Here is a 22682-nt window from a genome sequence, read left to right as displayed (position 1 = left end):
TGACAGGAGGGTGCAGAGAGGGGGGATGAGTCTCTTGAACCAAGTAGTAAACAACAGGACAAGAAGGAATGGCCTCAAATTGCACCAAGGAAGGTTTAGACTGGATATTAGGAAGCATTTCTTTGCAGAAGGGGCTGTTGGGTGTTGGAATGGGCTGCCCAAGGCAGGGGGGGAGTCCCCATCCCTGGAGGGGTTTAAGAGTAGAGGCGGCATGGCACTGAGAGATATGGTCTAGCTGGGAACTGTCAATGTTAGGTTAACGGTTGGACTGGATGATCTTCAAGGCCTTTTCCAACCGAGATGATCCTGTGAATTCTGTGAATGCAATTCAGGGATGCATCTATACGTGGCAACAGCAGCTGCTGAGACTCCAGGCTGATGGACATGCAAACAGACAGCTTAGTGTAGTAATAAACAGTCTGATTAGTTTAGAATCCAGAGAAGCAAAACTTCGTTATCATGATGCTAGTCTGGACTAAATAGAGGCAGCAGGAGCAGAATGACATGAATATGGTGAGGATGTTTCAAGACCTAAAGATGTTGGCCTTCTGCCACCCTGGGGTTTCTTTCTCTGCGTTGCCATTCCCAGCCCTCCAGGTTGGGATAGCAAAAGCAGCCCTGTAGAGGAGCGGAGGACTGAGCCTGTCTCCTGAACCCCAGCCTGGTGCCCTGGACTGGGATGGCAGAGGGAATGGCCTCTACTGCTTTTTGATTTATCATCATTTATGTTGCCACACAAATCGCCGCAACACAGACACTCTGCAGGACAATTTAACATGACTCAATGACACGTGCACTTAAATTAACTTAATTTAGTTAAATAAACTTCATTTACAGGTTGATTTTTTATAGAAAATAAGAACAGCAATAACCATCCTGACATTCATGAGCAAATATCAGCAATGTGGTTTCACAGTGACTTGCTTTTATTAGAAGCTGCAAATCTCTTTATCAGGGTACAAGAACTCCTCCTCAGATCTTCTTGTGCTTCTAAGGGTCTTCACCCCCATGGGAAAGGCTTCCCAGGCTTTCACTGGGGCTGGGATCCATTGTTGTCAAAGGATGAGAAATGTCTCAGGTGCCCAGAGTTCTTGTCTGCGTGGTCAGGGAGGTGTCAGTTTTAGGAACTGGGTGTCCTGCAAAGAAAATTCAGGTGCTTAGCTAGTCCATCAAACAAGTAAATTATACCTTGCCATCTCAGACTTCTGTAGATATAAGGTAACACATGGGGTTAGAGATTAGCAGAGATCCTTGTGATCTGGGCTGCTGACCTGTGGTTTTGGCCATAAGACGACCCAGATAAAATGGAGGATGTGGATGTCTCCACTCAGTACACACCACAGCTATTTGGCTGCAGCTGCTGATGACCCAGAATACTGCCAGGGTATCTTCTGAGAATAAAACTAGTTTAGGAATAAAGAGCTACACTGGACAAAGTGGTTGCTCTCTCTTTCGTCCATGCCCTCCATGCCCTTTTTCTATGAAAAAGAGTGACAAGGCTTCTCCTTTTTTTTTTTTTTTGCATCTTTCTGCATGGTGTTTCACAGAAACCCAATTAGATTAAATAAAAATGCAAATTTAAAAAAAAAAAACAAACAAAACAACCCAACATGTATGGTATGAAATGTCACCAACTGCAGAACTGGACCATGGCATCTTACAGCATCACTCTGCATGGGATATCTCCTACAAATGCAGATGCTTTTTTGCTGATGCTGATGAAAACATGTTGGAGTGTTCCTACCTAGAGGGTAGAAAATGCCCTGTGGCACTTTGATCTAATATCTGGCACTTGGCGCTAGATTAAGTAACTGAGATGGAAAACTGCACCCTGCTATGAATCCTGACTTATTTAATGGTTGTTCTGTGCTGATAAATTGGGGGTTTTTGGTAGTGTGAAACTCCATGCTGCTGCCTGTGTGGATCGACGGAGGGTCCTCAGAGCTGTCTCAAGTCATTTGCGTCCACTCTGCTTAGCAGAGGCAGAGTTTGAGCATGAGCTAGTTCTGCCCTGGTAGCAGACTCACGCTGGGAGAAGTTATTAGTGCTATATGATAATTCATTAACGATATTAGATGTGCAAACTCCAGGTTCCTCTCTGCTCATCATCAACTTCTCCCTGTGGTTTTTCAGAGAAAGCAGACTGGTGGTTTTGACACCACAAGGCTCTGCCTTTTTTGTTACCAGCCACAAACCCCAGCAATTAGAGGGGTTTTTTGGAGGATGTAGACAGCTGGAGAAGGTGGCCTGTTGTATGCCAAAAGGGGAAAAGCCCAGTAAGTCTATTTCCTCTTGGTGAAGTGGCGTTTCTCTGGAGGAATTCATCTTACCATTTGCAGCATTTCAGCTTCCCACCACGGCAGGTCCCAATGTCAACCAGAGGAGCCGAGCATGGAACAAATGAGCAGGACCCCCGGTTTTGACGGCATGCTAAGGTGTCAGCAGCTTCCTGGCTGTAAGCTGCGAAAAAACCCAAGGGAAAATTCGTGTTTATTTGTCAAGGCAGAGCACTGGAGAGTTGTGGCATTAGATTTATCTGGCATGGTTTTTGGTTTCCTGCCACCTGATTGGTGACTGGGGTAACCTGATCACATCTTCTTAAGGCCTTTACATCCCTATGAAATACAAACTAACCAGAAGAGCAAGCTGTAATGCTAGCATCTCTCCATTACAGCCTGGAGAAACAGTCTACCTGATTCATAGTGACCCGAAGATAACAGTCTGCTTCCCTAGCATCTCTCCTGGAGACATGTGCTTGTCATTCCAGTGACACACAGAAATACTGTGTTATATGAAAAAGCCATAGGAAACACAGAAAAAATGCATTTTTAATATTAATCTCACATTACTCTCAGAAAAAAAAAAAAAAGTGATGATATTCAAATAAAAATGTTCTGATTTTCTTCAAATTTTCCATTCAAGTTTCAGCAAATGTAAAGCGTATTTACGACTCATAATCTTTATCTCGTACTTTAAATAGCTTCTTCACAGGAAGCACTGAGCGTTGTGAGTGTGAGCAGTGTGCTCACGGGAAACCTGCGCACTGTGTTACCGTGTAAAATACGGTATGGCTAATATAGATGGCATAAAACTTCAGAAAAGATAAACCTTCATCACAGCCAAACCAATGGGACTAGCATTTTCCCAATTAAAATGTTTTGTACACTTAAATATACACCATAAAATAAAGTCAGTGACTGCTGTCACTAGTACTGTATATTGTTTAGCTAGATGCTATGATGATTTTAGCGTGCCAGTATGCTCAGAACTGAAGGGCCAAATGTTCGGGTGGTGGCAAAGACTGCAGCTCCCTCATCATCATCACGGGATCCGCCTGGGCTTATCCCAGGTAAAAGTCTGGCCCCAAGTTCAGGTTCAGAGTATTTCCAAGCTAAACATTATTTATTTCCACTGAGATGCTCAGCTTCCGATTCAAATTGTGTTATTTTTGTATGATTTAAGTGGATCTCTTATATCACCTGTACATCTGTGCACTTAAAAGGCAGAAGAGCCCTCATCAGCTGCCCCAACTTCTTGCTAAGCACAAACGCAATCATCTCACCCAGTACTTTCTGTGCCTGTCTCAATCCACACCTGTCATCAAACTGGACTCTCTCCTTAACTTGAAAGGTGTGCAAGCTTTATTCTATATTAGATCTACCACATTTCAACAAATTTCTCCTAGTGGTTCTCAAGTCTTTTCCCTTAATCACATATTATTCCAGGATTGTACGTTGCTAATTTCACTCAGCTGATTTTAAAGACATCATTAGACCTTTTTTTCCCTTGTCTCCTAAATTAAAAAGCCCTGTAATATTATGGGTCTTCTCTGTATGTAAGTCTTTATGGAAAGATATAAGGTAACTTGTCTTTTCACAGAGACTCACAGTTTGTTTTGAAATAGAGAATACTTTTCACGACTCATAAAATAGGAAATGTCCAAGAAAACAATCCAGAAGCCTGTAGTACAGGCTTTATCTAAAGCTCCTCACAAGTCCCTGATTTTGACTAAGAGGTTCTACATTTCTTCTTTGAGTAGACGTTTGCTGGTTTAGCAAAATAGGTACAAATTTGAGTCTACTGCAAAGCAAAGCAAGGATGGAGACAGCTTAAACTTCTCTGAAGTCCCCCAAACACCCTGGAATGATGCATGTGCTCTAAACTCACTTAATGCACATGGACAATAGACACTTCAGGCAAAAAACCCAGTCACAACTCCTTTTTTTTTTTTTCCAAAAACATAGGTGTTTTCCTCTAGAATACCCAGTCAGGAGGTGTAGGTGCAAACGTGACAAGAGAAAGCTCTCCCATTGCAGAGTTGCATCTTAATTATGAGCCTAAGAATTACCTCAGGAATACACAGGAGCATTTTTTTTCCCATCACGTCACCATGTGACTGGAACACAAGATGCTAGAAAGAGAAGCATCAGGAAGCCTATCAAGGACCTCAACTCAATAGCTTTAAGATTAAGACTATGACTAAGGAAGGGGGCTTCTAATATGGAAGTCATGGAGTCCAAGAGCACAGAGGGAATCTGAACCTCAGCACCGGTCTCTAACAGACTTCTCTGCACATGCACCCTTCACCTCCTCTGTTTTCAATCTTACCTGGAGCAGCCTGGAAGAGGAAGAAGAGAACAGCAACGAGAAAGAAAAGGATTCTCATGACTGCCAGCTGGTAGTAAGATAGCCTTTGCAGGTGTGAAGATACTTGAAGACAGACAGAAGCTGATGATCAAGGCAGAAGATGGTTCGTCCCTCTGCTTATAAAGGCTCTGGGAGAGAGAGAACCAGGGGGGCGGAGAAGTGGTGAGTTCATTGCCCTGTTACTATAGAGAGTGGTGATGTGTGAGGATGTTGCAACGTAACCCATTTGAAGATGCCTGACCTGAGCGGTGACCAAATCACACTGTGCTTGCATGCCCTGTGCCAGCTGGTGGGCTGCACCCGGGGAGGACACAGGATTGGAGGAGGAGGGAGGTGGGTTCCTGTGATCTGCAGTACTGTAAATGATGAGGATCTGCTGATGCTTCATGGCTCTTGGCCATGGTCTTGTGACAGTCTATCCTCCCCCCAGGCATGGTGAGCATAGCAAAAGCCTGCAAGGTTGCACGAAACAAGGAGGCAACAGACCCTCCTCCTTGAATGCAGCAAAGGATCAGAGTTTCAGACCTTGCTTGGATCAGAGTTGCAGGGCTGCAACTGAAGAAGGCAGGGCAGGAGTGAAAGGGTTGCAGATATTACCCCTCCTGGCTATGAAATCAGCGGATATTATAATAGCTCCAGTCTCCCAATTGTTCTCCACGGTTACTCTCTGCATCTTATATTTGTGACTTTAGGCATGGATTTGTTCCAAACCTTGAAGAAGCAGCCATTAGACAGCAAGGAGTGAAAGGGACACCACTGTGCGTGGTGCCACGCTGTCACAGGACTTAGCATCCCAGTTCCTTTTCAGCAGTCACCTAAGCTCTGTCCTGAAAACAGTGAGGTCATGTTACTTGCTGCTGTTACAGGCACTGCACTCCCATACCCTACTCTGCTGTTTTGAACCTTCTTCCAAAGTCTAGCCTTTGTGGAGAGTCTAAACCTACTCATTCTTTGCCCAAAATGATGTGGGTTTAACATTTTCCCTTGCAGCTAGTCACCTTCCTGATGAAAAGACTCACATCTCTCTCTCTGATTTTATACATTCCACATAACAAGCCTACTTTCATGTGGTGTTTCCACACCTCTTATCTCCAGGTAACCTTTCTCTGTATGTGAAAAAAAAAAACAAAACTGATTTTTTTTTTTTTAATGCATGTGTAGGACTTGCCATATATAAGATGGACCAGAGGAAGTGTCACCAGAGCTTTGTACAGCAGTTAGTACTTGTGCTTGTCTCCAAGAAGTGCCACTCCTGAGACATATGTGTCTTGGCAAACACAAGTGCAGGTGATTTTTTTTTTTCAGAGAATCAGTATAAGCCAAGAATCATTAATGAAATCAAGTCATGAGAGTGCTTAATTTTTTACTGCTTCAGTGAGAGCAGCAAACTGAAGCGATGGAGAGTAACAGCAGGAGGTGAGCTATGTCTGCACACAGAGGGCAGAGAGGTCTGTGGTAAACTGGCTGCTACAAATTGGGTCTAGGGCATGAAACGGGTGCCTCAGTTTGGGAAAAAAAAAACCCGCAACATATTAGCTTGCTATGTCAGGACTGGGATTTTAGAAACAAGCAAAAATCTTCTTTACAGTGGAGGGCAGATGAGGAGGTTGAGGAGGAGCAAGAGGATGCAGGTGGCAAAGTGGGCAAATTCCCCTCCATGGTTCATGAACATTTGTCCCTGCTCAACAGGTTGTGGAGGACAGATAGAAGTGGCAGCATTGCCGTGGCCCCTGAGGTCCAAGGGCAGGAGGGGAAGCCTCATGTCTGTCTGTCTCACGTGATGGGCACAACCCCCAGAAGATGCCTGGGGGTGTCATGCCCACAGCTCCCTCTCTTTGCACCTCCCAGGCTGCCAGTGGTGGGTTGCTGTGATGAAGTTCTTAGGGAAGGTGATGTAAAAATGGAGCTTCAGTCCTTTTCCAGGGAGCCACGAGAACTGGGGTGAGCAGTGGTGGTCTAAGGAAAAGCCATGCGTTTTTGCACACGTTGTTGAGACACAGGTTCTTAAATGGCCTCTTGCCTTGATAGTTGGTGTCTTCACCAACCTCATCTGTGGGGATGAGGGTACAGGAGGTGAAATCATTTGCACCTCGTTGTGTTGTGTACTGTGTTGCCACCTTCTTTTGCTTCAGGCAAAGGATGAGGAAGGAATCCTCCTTCATCTGTCCTCTATTTTCCCCCTGAACATGGGAAATGAAGTTTTGAGGAGCCAATCTTTTATATTAAAACACTCTGTGTCCGTGTGTGCGCGCTGAAATTTTATTTGAAGCAAACCATAGGGAATATTGACCAGCTGTCTGATTTCTGATCTGTGAGCTAGAACATAGATGCAACCCCACAACCTAAACCTCTCCGTGCACCCGCTCAATGTTTCAGACAGGCACCTCATCCACACGCACCCTCAGTTTCTTTTCTGAAAACAGAGCATGGCCAAAAAGAGGGAAAGAAAGGGACAGGCCATGATCTTAAAACATGGCGAGCCATAAGAAAACCATCAAGAGGGAGATGATTGAAAAAATAACAGGAGTTAATGGAGAAGGAAAATGTGCTTGTCTGCTCCTTGCATAATTCTCCTCCTGCCTGTCCCAGGTGGCGCGAGGGGCAGGGATGTTTGTTTTGGGGAGCGAGGCTGCTGAGCAAACCCTGCTGGGGTCAGCCCCCACTGTCACACGTTGTTCAATGCTCTTTGGAACCAAACAACGTCGGGGAGAGAGAAGGAACGAGGGAATGGCTCCATCCTCCTCACCTCCCTCCCCCAGCTCCAGCTGGAGAGTGGAAGCAATACTTGTGCCAGGTTCAGGCTCCCTCCATGGAAAGGTAAATGCACCTGGAGCAAAATCTGCCCCCTTGAAGACTGACACTGGGGAAAGGGAGCCCGAGCAAGGTGTCCCGCTTCTTCCTTCTCCTTGAGCACCAGGAGAAGATGCTGGCAAACAGTCACCAGCATGCAGAGAAAGCAGAAGGTCTGTTACAGATGGGAAGCTGCTGATCCCAAGGTGTCTGTTAGAGTTAATATTTGACCTGGTCTCAAAGGACTGAGTGGGGGATTTTGTATGGGACCTGTCCCTGTGAAGAAACGCAATTCACCATCCAGAAAGAGTAAATTCACCTCTCTGGCTCACTGTTCTTCAGGGGGGTTGTTAGTTTGTTGTTTGCCTTTTCAGCTTGAGAAATTGCCACTTGTGCTCTGTTTTCTGGGCTGCAGGGCAAGGAGTGCAAATGTCTTTGGACCTGAAGAAGAGTCCCTGCTTTGAATTACAACTGACAGACAACCAATCTGCCAGGACAGAAGGGGAGAATGAATTTAGTGGAAATCTCCTATGGTCTAGGAGTTAAAAAACAGGTGGCAGCAAGCAGTGTTGTTAAGTTCCCCGGTCCCAAAGTTAAGTACAAGAAAAAAAATGATGGTGGGAGGCACAGATGTTTGCAGACGCGGTGAAGATGGCTGTGGGTGGCAGGTACACAAAGTTCGTTACCCTTGAGGGAGCACTGGATAGAGACTGCTCATGCATGAAACTAGATTTCAGTGCAGGATCTCTAGTCCTAGTGACTGAAGTGTTTGTCCAAGACCAGCCATGGGACTGTCTCCAATCTGGCTCCCTGCTGTGAAAGAAGAGCTGTGAGGGCAAGAAGTCACTGATGAGTAAATTTTTTGAAAGCACCTATGTCAATCATTTTGAAAACTGTTTCATTCATCAGATGATCAAGGAGAAGATTTTCTGAGGTCCTGCATTAGCTTTGGGATGTGTGCATCAAGCAAGAGAGCTCTTTTCTATGATCTGGCTTCTACCACAGCTTGAACTGCGCTAGCAGGGAGTTTAGGTGCAGCTTCCTTCCTGCCAGCTCTCCAAGGGAAAAAACAAAGGTTTCCTAGTAGGGAAGTTCTCAACAGACGTGGGATGAGGAATTTCCTGGGAAGAATTCTTTGTTGTCAATGCATGAGAGAGAAAAGCCAGCACACTGGTGTGGGAGAAGCAGATCACTGCCGAGCAAGCGACACAGGAGAGCTGTGAGCTGTCTGACATGAGGGCAAACCCAGGCTCCATTCAGGGGACAAGGGGAGTGCAGAGGTGAGACGGAGACTCGGGGAGCTCCATAGAAATTGGGCAAAAATGGCCCAATGAGCCTGAAGTTACCCACATATGGCAGTGAGGGTGGCTGCTGGGGTGAAACAAAAGACCTTGATGGATGTGAGGTCCAGCATCTAGAGACAGACCACTCTGTTTGGAGTAACAACACTGGAGATGTGTTTTGTTGGGACAAGAAGGTAATCTGAGGCACAGTCTGTCCTGAATTTATCTGGATCTAATGCCAGAGATTTTCTTGCAGGAGAAACTCGAGGGATGGAGAACAGATCATCGATGTCTGTAGTAGTGAGCCGAACAGGACCAGTTTATGGGCAGTGAGACATGTTTGCTAAATGATTAGCCTGATGTCTACATTTTATCAGGATCTTCATTGTAGCTTAGGAGTGGGTCAGTCAGTCAGCTCCTGAACAAATCTTGGGCATGGTTCAGGGGTTAGCACAGACCAGGGACAGCTCTTGGTACACATCTCGAACGCAACAATCTTATTTTGGGGGCAAGGACATGTGGTGAGTAGTCTTCCACCTCACCAGAAAACTGCCCCTGGACATTTTAGTTGCTAATATAAATATAAGATTACTCCAGTCAGGCAGATTAGTCAAGGTAGCCTCAAACATGAGTTACTGCTATACCCTCAGGGCTTTTCTGTCTAAGCCAAGAAGCCACAGAAGTACATGGAATATGCAGCTCTTCACTGTCATTTAACAGTCCTGTTGTAGATGTTGATTCGGAAGAAAGGGATCTAGCCTCATTTGACAGACCCAAAGCTGAAGAAGTCAAGAGATCTTTTGTTTGTTTGTTTGTTTTGGTTTTTTTTTTGTTTTGTTTTTTTTTTTTTTCTTGCACAAATACAGCTTATAGAAACCTTGTGCAGGATATTTGCTAAATAACAGAGAAAAATGGGACACCTCCTCTTCAGACTAACAAGCCCTGTCAAGGTTTTAATGGGGAAGTTAAAACAGCAAAAAGGAACTAAATGCTTCAGAACCTCTGTGTTAATTTGACCTTTTTGAATCCTGCATTTCCTTTGTGGCTTTGATTGGGGTTCTTTTTAGACTCTTTCGATACCAAAAAACAAACAAACAAATAAAAAAACCCCTACAGTTGTGGGTTGTGGGGAAGGAGTATCTCTTTCTTTGGTTGATACAGCTCCAAATTCAGAGACATGAGGATCAATTAAATTGCTTAAAAATAGGTTCCAGTGCCGTGGGGGAACTCCTAAGGGTTTTTTAATGCACTTGGATGAAATCATCCCTGTGTTGCCTTACATCTTTTCAAGATAGATGTATGAAACAGACTCCAGAAAATGGACTTCTTGCCTCCATGACTAATTGTGATGAGAGAAAAGAAATTGATAGTACATCTGTAACTATTGGAGGAAACAATGACAAACACCTTGGGTTCGCATTTTTAGCACTATAGGGCTCATGGCTCTATCTGTACTACTGAATAATACAGGACATTTAATTGACTTTTCTGACTGCTGTTGAACACAGGTCTGATGTTTTCAGAACAAGTGTATATATCACCCCAAATCTTGTTTCTGAGTAGAGATAGTTCAGATCCCATCCCTGTGTTTATGAAGTCAGGTGTATATATATATATATATATATATATATTTATGTAAAGTTTGCAATACTGAAGGTGTTTATCGATTGACATTTTGTCATCCAATCACTATCAAGAGTTGCTTGTACAGTTCTTCACTCTCAATTTTCAGTCTTGTTATCCTGAATACTTTAATATCGTCCTCCAAACGTGTCGCTGTTTTAGCTATCCCCTTTTCCAAATCACATGGGAATATGAGTCTGCACAGACTTGTTTAAAAAAATTGCACGGCTCATGAGCCTTGAGTCAAAACCACTGAGAAAATTACTGTTAGTAACAATAAAAGATCACAGTTATTTGTTTAAGAAGACATTTATTTTTGTGTGTGAATAAAATAATAATATATATATTGCTTCACATCCTCCAAAAGCCGCATGAACCTGAACTGATTGAACATCCAAACATCCCGGTGAGGTAGGCTGGAATAGGTGGCCAAGGTGTCAAAGTGGCTTGTGTATTAAAAGCAAAAAAGGGAGTGACTTCAGCAAGGAAAAACCTGGATTTCCAGAAGCAGCGTGCTAACAGGATGTACCCTCTGGAAGCTTCTTTTAATGCTCATTTGCAGGAGGGTTTAGACAGAGGAGGAATCCATCAAAATCACCTCCTCAAGGCAGTGGAAATGTTGCTGGTACGAGGGCACTGACCCAGGAAAGCCTTCTCTTCTTACTCTGCCAAAATCCTGTAAGGATGCAAAGGGTCTTGTTATTTTGCTGAAGTGTAATCTAAACTCAGTCTCTAAAAGCTTTAATACCTGCTAATTACCTCTCAGAATAAAGGTACAGGATGGGTTCAGCCTTCAGGTTTAGATATGTACATTTAGATGCCTTCACGGAAGGGTGCCCATGTGTGCTGGGTGTCTAGGTCTGCAGACACCCAGTTCACAAGAACAATGATCACTGGCAAACTAGTTACATTATTACTAGCAATAAGATTTAGATTCAGCTCACCCCAGAATAAAGATTGGGGATTTGAATTAGTTACTGAATCACACAGGTCCATTGCCATTTGAAGAGCTGTGGGGTATCTGTTTGGCCTCCAGTCATCTTTTCTGAAAAATAATGTTTTCCCACAGGTCATGAGCTACCTCAGCCTAACATGTATATGTGGTTTAAATACTCCGAGGCACTTCAGATGCCACGAAACATCTCCATGTGGTTTACTGAATCAAACTCATTGTGTCCAGTTTTAAAGATTTGTTTTCAAGCAACTGAGCTGGGAAAAAATTATATTGTACTTCAGAATACCCTGTTGGTTTCAACTTCTACAGATGTATTGACCAACCCAGATGAAAATTTAACCCCTCAATAGGAAGAGTTTTAATCCTGAAGATGAGCATCTATCATTATCACATATGGGTATGTTCTTTTGAGAAGTATTTCTGTAGAAAAATTACACCAGGAACCAAACTCAAGAACAAAGAATTCTTGTTCTTTTCCCAGACCAATTCTTCTTTGATCAAGCCTAACATGTTCTTACAGAAATCTGAGTTTTGAGATCTGCCTTCCGCTCCTCGCAGTCTATTTGCTACCAGTAGAAACTGCTTCCTAAAGAGAATGATTGTTCACAGAGACTGAGGGATCACATAACTCCTTCGTAAAATCATCTAGTAACAGGTTGCTTCTGTACCATTAGCTTTCTTGAATTCCTAAGTGGGTGCTTCCTGAGCAACTTAATCTCCTGACAACAAACACGTCCTATTATTGATATGACTTGGGTTTCCTGAAACCACTGTCTGAGTGAGGACCCTCATGTGCTAAACAAATGCTGTGAAACCTCTTCCCTAGAGCCATCTCATCACATTTCTTCAGTTTCTGGGAACTTTTAAACCCTGGTAATGCTATAAATAACAGAATAAGTAGTTCTTCGAAATTCAGAAAATACAGATCTGAGCTCTTCCTTTATTTTGAACGAGGCTCTGTCCAGCCGCATCACTGGCTGAGGATCTGCTTGAACATCTCTTGCTGGGATGAGTTATGTCATCACGTCTATCCTTTTTGTCAAAAGATACGGAAATGCTCCTAATTTGTCACTGAATTCAGTGTACGTGATAGTCACTGCAGCTAGCAATGATCACCACGTGGCCATCAGTGGAACAAAACTATTGTAATAATTAAATGCCTGAGGAATTCGTTTTATCCTAAGCTAAAGTGTATTCCCCAAATGCATGTTCAAAACCTTAAGGAAAGAAAAAAACCTTGTCATTGGGGAACCACAGACATTATTAGAAATTGTTCTCCAAAGTCAAAAGCGAAACGCACACTCAGTTGTCTTCAGTCATTAACAAATTCACACTTCACCTTTCTAAGATCTGCACAGTGGTGGGAAGAGAGAGATGGGAAGAGAATGAGAGGAAGAGTTCTGTGAACATCTTTTGCCTTTTAAAATTCCAATTTCTAGGTTATTTTGGAAATAAAAAGAACAGAGGGAGGATACATTGTTTCACCTGAAGGGTGAAAATACTGTGAAATAATTTATTGGAAAAACTTCTATTTTTTTCCCCCATCAAAGTTTTAAATAAAGTGAAAAATGCCAAATTCTGGGAAATTTTGACCTTCCTGAACTTTCGCTCTCATACACAACTTTCATTAAAATGAATTGTCCCCTTAAACACACACTACAAAGTATAAATGTTCATCCTCCATCTGGACTTTCTCACAAATGGCTGCCGTGCCAGCCCCATGGAGTTGTGCATATTATCCAAAGAAACAGTTGATAAAATGGCAGGACAAAAACGCCCCCCTGATGCCCTCCAGTCCTGCAGCACTTACTTGGAACAGCATTTCAGCAGCCCGTTGTGGCATGACCCTGACGCAGTGAAGGTGGGTGGGCATGCCCCAACACGGCAGAAATTTCTCTGGCTCCTGCACTCCATAGTGTCAGGAAAAGTAGGATCTGCAGAACCTGTGGGAAGGGGAAGACATAAAAAATCTCAGTTTTTAGTCTAAAATTACAAAGGATAAATATGCAATAAATCATGTGTTGCTTTTTAAGGAAGAGAGTCATCCTGAGCACAGATGTTCTCGGTTCCATCCACTGCATAACACCATCCCAACAGCATCGGATTTTTTCCTGACAGTTGATAGTTTCTTTTTTTCCTCCTGTGCACACACTTCTGCTTACAAGCCCTTTCGTTCTTTGTAGGATTTATTTTGCTTCTCACCTGGAGCAGCCTGGAAGAGGAGGAAGACAACAGCGAAGAGCAGGTAGAGGATCCTCATGGCTGCCAGTCGTTTGTGGACTCTGTGCTCCTGCAAAGTGCCTGAAAGACCAACGGAGGATGAAATTTGTTTGAGGAAGAGTCTAGGAAAGGCGTCTGGTATTTATAGGGCCTGTGGGATTGTGCAAGTTTGACAGCTGAGTGCTTTGTCAATAAGTAACTGCAACCAATCTTCTGGAAAGCAGACTGGTCATCCCCCTTATCGCAGGCTGCAATGAAATGTGCAGTGAACATGTTGCAATCCCCAAGGGTGAAATTTCCACTGACCTTGTCAAGTTATATAATGTGACCGTCAGCCAAGCCCCGCCGAGCTTGCATGGCTTCTGCCAGGCCTGATTCCAACACAGTCAGGGGGATGCGTCAGGCAGAGTGCTGGGGAGTCAGCCACAGTTGGACTCTGGTCCTGACAAGTCACATAACGTTTCGACTTTGTCTCCCCATCCCTGTCATCAGGCAGATGATGTCAAAGGCAGAGAAAAGCATTGGGAAAGATTTGAGATGATGCAACTTTGCTTTGTCACTTGTTTAACAGATTCCAGGACATCCTCACCCACCCCAGATGCAAAGCTCTCTCCCTTCTTTAATTCTCATTTATATGCCACCTTGAGTGTTTTGCATTTTTACTAACTTTTGATGTCCCCTTTTGTTTACCCTCATATTGTCCCAAAAGTTTGGGAGTATAGGCAGGTTCCATGACAACCTCAGCAAACATATCGTCTTGAAGTGCAACATCTTCTGGGGCTTCAGAGCGTCATCCCTGTGGCTGTAAATTTTCTGAGAAGCGTTGGTTAGAGGATCAAAGCCCTGAAGGTCCTGCTTCATGAAACCCTGGGCTTGTAGATCTCAAACGACTGCAACAGCTTTTCACCCACGGGAATCCTCTCTTTGCCCAAATACCGTCACACACAATAAGCAGGTTAATCTCTATCAAAGCCCAGGCTTTTCTGCAGTTCCTAGCTCTGGCATTCTGGTCCAGCAGTTTGCTTCCTTATTACCTCGTTTATTATATTTAACTCAGGGTTAATGGTATTTTTGTTCTAAGAATTATTTGTAGAATGAAAACATTGCCAGTGTTTATGTTTAATCTACATAATAACAGTCAAGCTTAAACAGCCGAGAAAGTAGCAACAAGGTGAGTTACTTGTTTCTGCAGCGAATAACAGTAAGATAAACAGTGATTTGCCTCTTCCACCCATAAAATCTAGTTAATCAGGAAATGTCAAGCTCTCCAGAATGTCCTTTTTTGTACCCTTGCCTTGTACATTATCTCTTCTTTTGCCAGCAACTCTCCAGCTTTCCCCATTTCTAATGGAGAGGAGAGCTGATTTGCCACTCCTCTCTTTTCTCTTTCAGAAAGGTGTCATTGGGACACCCCAACAGAGACAGATGCCTGACCTGCAACACGAACATGAAGAAACCAGGAAAGAAAACCCTTTTGCTTTTATGAAGACCTATTGAAATGTGATTTCCGCCACCCGTCTTTCACATAGACAGGACAATGGTGGTGTGATGTCTTGTAAATAGAAGTGTGCTTTTTTTAGCACTCATTGCTCCCTCAAAAAGTTATGTTAGGGAGGAGTCATGTTTCCTCAAATAAAATCAGAATGTAATCTGATCAGAATGTGATTTTAGTCTGGAGAAGAGGAGGCTGAGGGGAGACCTCATGGCCCTCCGCAGCTCCCTGAAAGGAGGATGCAGAGAGGGGGGATGAGTCTCTTGAACCTATTAGTAAGCGACAGGACAAGAGGGAATGGCCTCAAGTTGCACCAGGAAAGGTTTAGACTGGCTATTAGGAAGCATTTCTTTGCAGAAGGGGTTGTTGGGCATTGGAATGGGCTGCCCAGGGAGGTGGTGGAGTCCCCATCCCTGGAGGGGTTTAAGAGGCGGGTCGATTCAGGGATCTGGTGGAGTTGGGAACTGTCAGTGTGAGGTTAACGGTTGGACTGGAGGAGCTTCAAGGTCCTTTCCAGCCGAGATAATTCTGTGATTCCGTGGCACTGTTGAAGGTAGAGACGACTTTTGCTATCTCATGCAATATTTGAACAAGCTCTGCTTCCTTTCAGCGTTGTACTGTTTCCCACCTGTGGAAGAGAATAAATCTATTGTCAAAGTGTTTAAATTTCAGTGATGCGAGTTGCCATAGCATTCATAGATTTTGATGAATAACCTTATTTGCTGCAGAAGTAAACCAGCCTTCTAGGAAAGTGAACAACATTTTAAGCACTGCTAGCACAGGCAGCCTGAAAAGGTAATCCAGAGCAATAGGAAAATTCCATGACTTTGGCTTCTAGTGAAAAACAAAGACAGGTTTGAGCTGGTTGTTTAAAACCAGGCCAAACTTGTACAAAACACCTGAGGAACAGAGCAATTTGTGCAGCACAGCTTTGACCTGGGGTTGGAACATGACAGCGCGTACATGGAGCTGTGTCCCGTGGTAGTCAGAGCAGGAAGGAGTCCTGGAGAACTCTGTTCAATGTCATCTTCCAGACAAGAGCTGGGAACTCAAGGAGTTGTAGGTACCTACCCCAGAGAAATTTGGCTTTCTAAGCAAATAGGTGTGGGGGGACTTCACTTAAAGCCTTAGGTAAGAATACCACAGTGCAAATAAGACATAAAAGATTCCATGAGAATATTGGTAGCATATGAGAGAAAGTGAGGTAGCATATGAGAGTGGCAAATGTGACACTCAAAAGACATTTCATTTTGCCTTTGAGATGAGGAAAAGATGGGCAACTTATAATAGTAGAAGCTCCCTTACTTGTGCTCCTACAGCTGAGTGCAAAAGAAGAACTTGGTACATCAGCAGATCTCTGGATGATCATCAAGGACACAGCATCTCAGAACGGTGCTCCCTTTATTTCTCCCCATTTACTAATAGGCAGTTTTGTAAAGCTGTAAGGTATGAATAGATATTTATGTTTTTGTTGTTCGCAATCAAGTTTTTCTGAATTTTGCCCTAGCAGCACAGCATTCCAAAATGTTGAGTGGGGCCAGCCCTTGTAAGCATCTCCTCATCCTGCTAAAGGATCACACATCAACCGAGTAAATTTCTCCATCTTCTGCAAGGCGAGTGTTTTTTTTCTCTTCTTCCCTTCTTGACTGACAAACTGTCTCCCATAATAATTCATAATGAGCACCATATCTGGTGTTGATTGCTTTTTGCCTCAACATTTTCTCAAAGACATTCTCTTACGCACAGCTTAACGGTTAATGAATGATAAAATGTCTTTTTAGAATCCATTACACTTTCGATAATGGTTATTTATAATGGTGTGCATGTATTTGGACACTGGTAGGACTTGATTTTGCCATTTTAACTACAAGTATGCCTTTAAAACCACCTAGGCACATGGTTATTTATGTTTATGTCCCACTAAAACCAAGTTCACGTTAGCACGTAATTCAGTATTCTCCTGGGTTTCCTAATTATGTCATAAATCCTTACAATATATGCAGAGTAATTTATATTTTCAGTGCTTCATGTACCATTAATCACTAATAAGTTTATAAATCATAGTAATATGTTCTTCAATTGTGCCCTTTGTCTGATGCTTCCAAGTTTTAGCACACCAGATAAAAGAACATAGACTGAAATCTTACATTCATTTCATCAACGTCATCGTGTACACACAGGTCAATTTTAACAAAAACATTTGGGTTTTCCTACTTTTTTAGCTGGCTGGTCTGCTTTTACAGTTTGCTATGTGAGAAATTGGTGTCAATGAAATTTAAAGCTCTTTCCTTTGCGGTGTAAGTAACGGTGTGGCTCTCTCCCACAGCTGACTGCAGATACCGGTGGTAAGAGATATGCACTCTGCACCTCTGCCCGGATAGCTACAGGTGAAACTCTCATCCATTGCATCTTACATCTGAGCGGAAGAGTGGCTCAGACCAATCAGTCTGCAAATCCGTGTGTAAAATCTTGACCACTGCCATGTCCATTTATTCACTTGCCACCCCGCCAGGTATCCTTTGGCATCGTCTTGCTAAGGGCACAATGAGAATGGGAACATGAGGGATGACGTTGCTTCATCCACGGAGCCATATTAGTGGAAATCCTCTGATAGAAACACTTTGCTCTTCTACAAAATACTTCCTCATGTGACTTGTCAGTAGAACGTTTTATGCCATTTCCCATGGGCTAAATGGGTGCAGAGGGCTTAATGCAGAAAACATCAGGCACGTTTCACCTCCGTTCTTCCACCAGCCCTCACCGTGCTTGTGATAGCTAGAATGGTCCTTTATTAGAAAAACACCTTAAATCTGTTAGAGTTAAAGAAACCTGATGGGTAAGAAACTTGCCAGCATCACTGAAAAGGCACAAATCTGAGGTGGGCAGAAGAGGAGGCTGCAGTGCCTCTGTGCACGTAAGGTTCAGGGGTGCTGCCGTGCTCTGATCTCAATTTCTTGTATCCTCGTGTCGCAATCCCTGCGGTGAGTCAACGTTAGACAGTTACGTCAGAACGCTGAAAATCGGCACAGAGAACGCAATGTCCTCTAAAGCCCGTGTAAAAGGAAGATTCCTCAGTAGAGATGAGAGTGAGAAGGAATAATAATTAGTGTTTGAGAGGAAGGCTGGGAGGCAGGGTCTCCTGTATAGTATGGAGAAAAGACTAACACTTCTCTGGTCCTGCATGATGAGTTTCCTGATCTGTCACACAGCGCTAACACTGCTGGAGCGATGCTTTTCCTGGAAGGGGCTGAGGCTTCTGTGTGGTATCATATGAAACAGCACAGAAACCTTCACTTTTAAGAATTATTGTGCAGTTGATGACAAACTAAAACACCAGAAGTGTTTTCACTAGGCAGTGAGCAGTGTCTAAACGCTTCCCTCTGTGCAGCGCCGAAATGTCTACTCCTGTGGTGTAACGGGTAGATTTCTGCTGACTATGGTAACATCATCATCAAAAATAAAATCACTAGAGCTCACTTGGCTCTCGTTAGGTAGGAAGCTGCTAATGCTGCAACCACAAGAATTGGAGTCGTACAATACATATATGACAGGTCAGCATGGCATTGACCTTCACCTGCGTATGCGTGCTTGTTTTCATGTGTAATAGACAAGCCCATTGTGTCTGCTACATCCAAAACCTCATTACAACCAGTCGAGCTGTAGCTAATACAGTTAGTAGAGTCTGAGCAGTAATTCAGCTGACCTCTCCATGCCTGTACAAACAGATTAAAAAGTGCCAGGACACAATCACTGAAACTTGATCATCCATAACATTAAATTATTAGAACAGCCCTGGCAGTTTTGACCTCTGTTATCTTTCTGCCAAAAATTCCTGGGCTGTTTCAACAATTAGTCCTGGGTAGGAAGTAATCCAGTAGGCAGCCTGATGTGTAACCTTGTTTTGGAGGCTGAGAGGGTTGCACAATATGGGTATGGTCACACCATGCCATAGGATCTCAGGACCTAGGGAGAGGCACTTTTACTAGTACAGAAGTATAGCTTTCCAGTCTGTATTTGCAACTAAGCCTATTATAGATATTAATATTTGTCTGATTTTGCACCAATTACCAATGAGCCTTTAACAAGGTGCTCCAGCAACTGCCCCTCTTCCCCCTACCCACAGCTCAGCTGTTTTGAATGCCTCTTTGTCTTGCTGCTAGCAGTTTTTCCTGTGTTAAAAATGATTTGGACTTAAGACAACAATCTTCTATATGGATCAGTGTCCTGATTAAAATTTGGAGTTGCACGGGGTTTCCTCACAGTGCCTCTCTCTGCTTGGATGTCACTGTCCCCAAAGGAAATCACAGTGATCTGGTGCTTGTGAGTCACATCTAAATCCCACATTGGAAGTCAACCATTGCAGATCTCTACTTGGACAGATGACACACAGTCAGGGACAATGATAAAAGAAAATATATATGAAAAAAATATCACCAAAGTAACAAAGAAAATATATCCATGGAGTTATAAAAGAAGGACTTGAAATATAATCCTTTAAAGAAGACAAGTCACCTGGAGGACTCCCTTGTAATAAATACCTAGTTACTGCATATTGCTTAGTTACTTCATTTCTAGCCCTCTGGAAAGCAGCTCACATCTTCTGAAGTCAGTATCACTAGCAAAAACCTGGTTGTGTAAACCATGACGTGATGAAGTACATAATCAGTTTCCAATGAACTAACCAGTGCATAGCGTAATGCACGCAGGGACCAGAGATGTGTGGTATTTGCTTTCTACCACACGGTGGGTTACATCTGCTGGGGATGGGAAGAGAAGGGGCAGTGCCTGGCTGGGGAGTAAGAGCTCTTTCCTTGCGCCTTCATCACAAAAATATTTGCTTCCCAATTTTTAGTTTAAGACAACATTCAATTAATTTTCTTGCTGGAACAGCACCCCTTGTGGGTGGAAAATGCCTCAATGTATGACCATACTATTTCTTAGGGGTCAAAGACAGGACTCTAAGCATCTCTTTGACATCTCCTGCCTCTGTCCCTTAAATAGCTCTTTGAGATAAGCATCCATCAGGTGAGACTCTGGGAGCACCATAAAAACCTGCTTTCTGCCTCTCTCCTTATTTCATCTCCCCACCCGTGGATGGTGTTTTCCCACCACTCTGGTCCCCGTGCTGGGGGATGAGGCTTCATCCAGCCTTACCTGGGAGCAGGACTCATACTGCAGCACCTTCAGAGGCCAGCCTGAAAGAGTCCCTCAAAAGGAAAGGGAAGCCACTGAGTTGTTAATTTTTGAACTCCCTTGTTCACAGACACACTGCCAGGGCATAAGCCAATCTTATTTTCCTCTGCTGAAGTTGGCAAAACGCTCAAGGCCGTTTGCAGGGACCCAACCCCACAACAGCTAAGAGGGTCACTTCCAGCTTCCTGCGTAAAGGTCTCCACAGAGCCACCCCCGGGTAATAGCTCCCGCTCCCCGGTGCATGACTTTGCTGGGAAACCATGCCTCTAACGGCAGCACCTCAACCCCTCTCCCGAGGATGGGATTCCTCCTGGGTAATGAGCCAGGCACTGCCAGGAAAATGACCTTTGGAAAGGCCAAGACTTGCTAGCAGCACGAAGAGTTGCATTTTTCAGGAGTCCTCCGTACACTTCACATGCCCACGTCTTTGCTGAGGGTGTAAAACACAGTTTCACCCACCCTTCACCCCCATCTCCAGCCCTTCAGAGGGGCAGCATGTATGGCTTTGTGGGTGTTGGTGCAAAGAACATATCTAAAGTTTTGGCCTTGGTAAGGAATTATACAAATAAAGTAAAAATCCTGGCTCCTTACCAGCGCAAAATTGTGCCAGCTCTTCCCATTCAAGGCCCACGGATCAATGCTCTTTAGGTAGGACCTGCAAGGCAGAGTCCTCTGGGCTGCCTAGTCATATCAGCTGAAGATGATTGTGGTACATGTTTAGCCTTAAAATCTGGGTTTTCTCTTCTGTCTATCTCCTTCCATTGGGTTGGGGAAGAAGGCTAGATGATGAAATTTTTGTATGCCAGAACTTATTCTGATGTTCCTTCCTGTGTGCTGATGGAGTCTGGTGATGGGTGGCAGTGGAGCCAGTCCAACAGTGGGTGGAAGGAGGTTGTCATAGGAAGGACAGGAGGGAGAATTGTGTCAACCGTGAAACTAAACATGATGGGGACCGTTCTTAAGGCAGCTAGGACGGCTGACCACATCCATACTGTTAAAAACTTTCACCCTCCAGAACAAGGTGGCTGAATTAAAACTGTACTGGGAATGGTCCCTGGCCCATACCAACCCCCAGCTGTGCCCAGGGATAGTTTGGGTCAGTGCTAGTTGGCCTGGGCCCAAACAGCACCCAGGTTAGCTAATATTATAGAGCCATGGTCCTATGCCTCTGTCCCTACACTGGTTTGCTTGTCAACATGGACATGATACTGCCCCAGGGAATTTTGCTATGGATGTTCTCACAGGAGAGGGTAGACAGAGCCTTTCCCTCTCTCCTTCCCCTCCACTCACTCCTCCTGCCCCAAAACACTCATCAGGTGTGCTGGTGTACTATTTGAACCAAAGCCGCTGCAATCACACCACAAATAAGTGAAATCTCTGGCTTTTCCCTTAAAAACTAATTGGTCCTTCTGATTACAACCGTTCTTTATTTGATCAGCCATTTCTCCAGTGTAAAGGACATAGGTCTTGTGTCGAGATTTAGTTGTAAGAACAGTTTTCAGTGCAGAAATGTTTTAAAATCTCAGAAGCATAAAGGAAGGAAGGAAGGGAGGGAGGGAGGGAGGGAGGAAGGAAGGAAGGAAGGAAGGAAGGAAGGAAGGAAGGAAGGAAGGAAGGAAGGAAGGAAGGAAGGAAGGAAGGAAGGAAGCAGTGGGATCAAATCCCATTTGGCAGAGAGCTCCTGTTCTTACATAACTGTCAAAATCCCAGGGAAAAGATCATATAAATTTGGTTGATTTTCCATGCACGAAAGACTAAGAAGCAGTTGTTCATCTTCTACTGGCACAAACCTTGTGAAAAAGGTGTGCTGAGAGAGCACCGTGGCCATGAGATCAGGCACCCATGAAAAGCGTACTGATAATATCAAGGAGAGAAGGTCTGACAAGTCTCGCAGCTCTTTCAGATGGGGAATTAATGTTACCCAGATACGCTGCATCTGCACGGTTTTTCCTCTGCCTTTCTTCAGCTGTATAAAAATAGGGACTTATTCTGCTGGGGAAATGGATAAACTGTGGATTTTGCCTTTTTTCCTGATGTAAACAGGTAAATAAATGTACTGTAGGCTGGAACAGTGAGATTTTTATAGAGAGCTCTCCATGCCTTGTTAATCATCATCTCCTTTGTACTGGAATTCGGTAGTCTCTGGTACCCCATCCAATACCTGGACAAGCCCTTCCCTGGTGGGAAGTCACCAACTGGAAAGGGAAATAGAGGCACAGAGAGAAGCAAGGAGGAGGAGAGAGCAGCCAGGAATCGCTGAGTCTTGTTAGAGTACTGCATGTGATCCAGTGGCAGCTGAGCTTGCCTTGCTGAGTAATTGTGCAACTAATTGATGCTCACAGCAAATCTCAATTATTTGTGACAGTGATAGAAGGGGTATCTGAACTACTCTGGCACCATCACCTGTGTGACCTTTTCTCTCCTGATTAATGAGAAGAATTGCTCACAATCCTCTCTCTGGAATTTTGTATATTTGAAA

General features: G+C 43.9%; 2 protein-coding genes across 2 annotated transcripts; both read right to left on the bottom strand.

Moving 5' to 3' along the window:
* Positions 1-797: 797 nt before the first annotated feature.
* Positions 798-4727, bottom strand: LOC141967531 (gallinacin-9). Its single transcript, XM_074921416.1, has 3 exons — positions 4609-4727; positions 2331-2460; positions 798-1136 (listed from the first exon to the last, which is right to left on the bottom strand). Exons 1-3 carry the CDS (start codon positions 4664-4666, stop codon positions 1121-1123), a joined length of 204 nt encoding a protein of 67 aa, XP_074777517.1. The 5' UTR covers positions 4667-4727; the 3' UTR covers positions 798-1120.
* Positions 4728-13104: 8377 nt separating this feature from the next.
* On the bottom strand, positions 13105-13618 carry LOC141967526 (gallinacin-10-like). The gene is made up of 2 exons (XM_074921403.1): positions 13501-13618; positions 13105-13241 (listed from the first exon to the last, which is right to left on the bottom strand). The coding sequence occupies exons 1-2, from the start codon at positions 13556-13558 to the stop codon at positions 13105-13107; spliced, it is 195 nt and encodes a 64-aa protein (XP_074777504.1). The 5' UTR covers positions 13559-13618.
* Positions 13619-22682: the final 9064 nt, after the last annotated feature.

Source organism: Athene noctua, chromosome 1, assembly GCF_965140245.1.
Source record: "Athene noctua chromosome 1, bAthNoc1.hap1.1, whole genome shotgun sequence".
Taxonomy (NCBI): domain Eukaryota; kingdom Metazoa; phylum Chordata; class Aves; order Strigiformes; family Strigidae; genus Athene; species Athene noctua.
Note: the sequence above shows the minus strand (reverse complement) of the source record. Positions and strands in the feature narration are given on the sequence as shown.

Bases quoted from the DNA above. Each gene is read 5' to 3' on its own strand.
- LOC141967526 (XM_074921403.1), bottom strand. From the start codon at position 13,558: ATGAGGATCCTCTACCTGCTCTTCGCTGTTGTCTTCCTCCTCTTCCAG. The intron at 13,242-13,500 runs GTGAGAAGCAAA...CCCTTCCCACAG, and splicing joins CCTCTTCCAGGCTGCTCCAG to GTTCTGCAGATCCTACTTTT.
- LOC141967531 (XM_074921416.1), bottom strand. From the start codon at position 4,666: ATGAGAATCCTTTTCTTTCTCGTTGCTGTTCTCTTCTTCCTCTTCCAG. The intron at 2,461-4,608 runs GTAAGATTGAAA...GTTTTTTCGCAG, and splicing joins CCTCTTCCAGGCTGCTCCAG to CTTACAGCCAGGAAGCTGCT.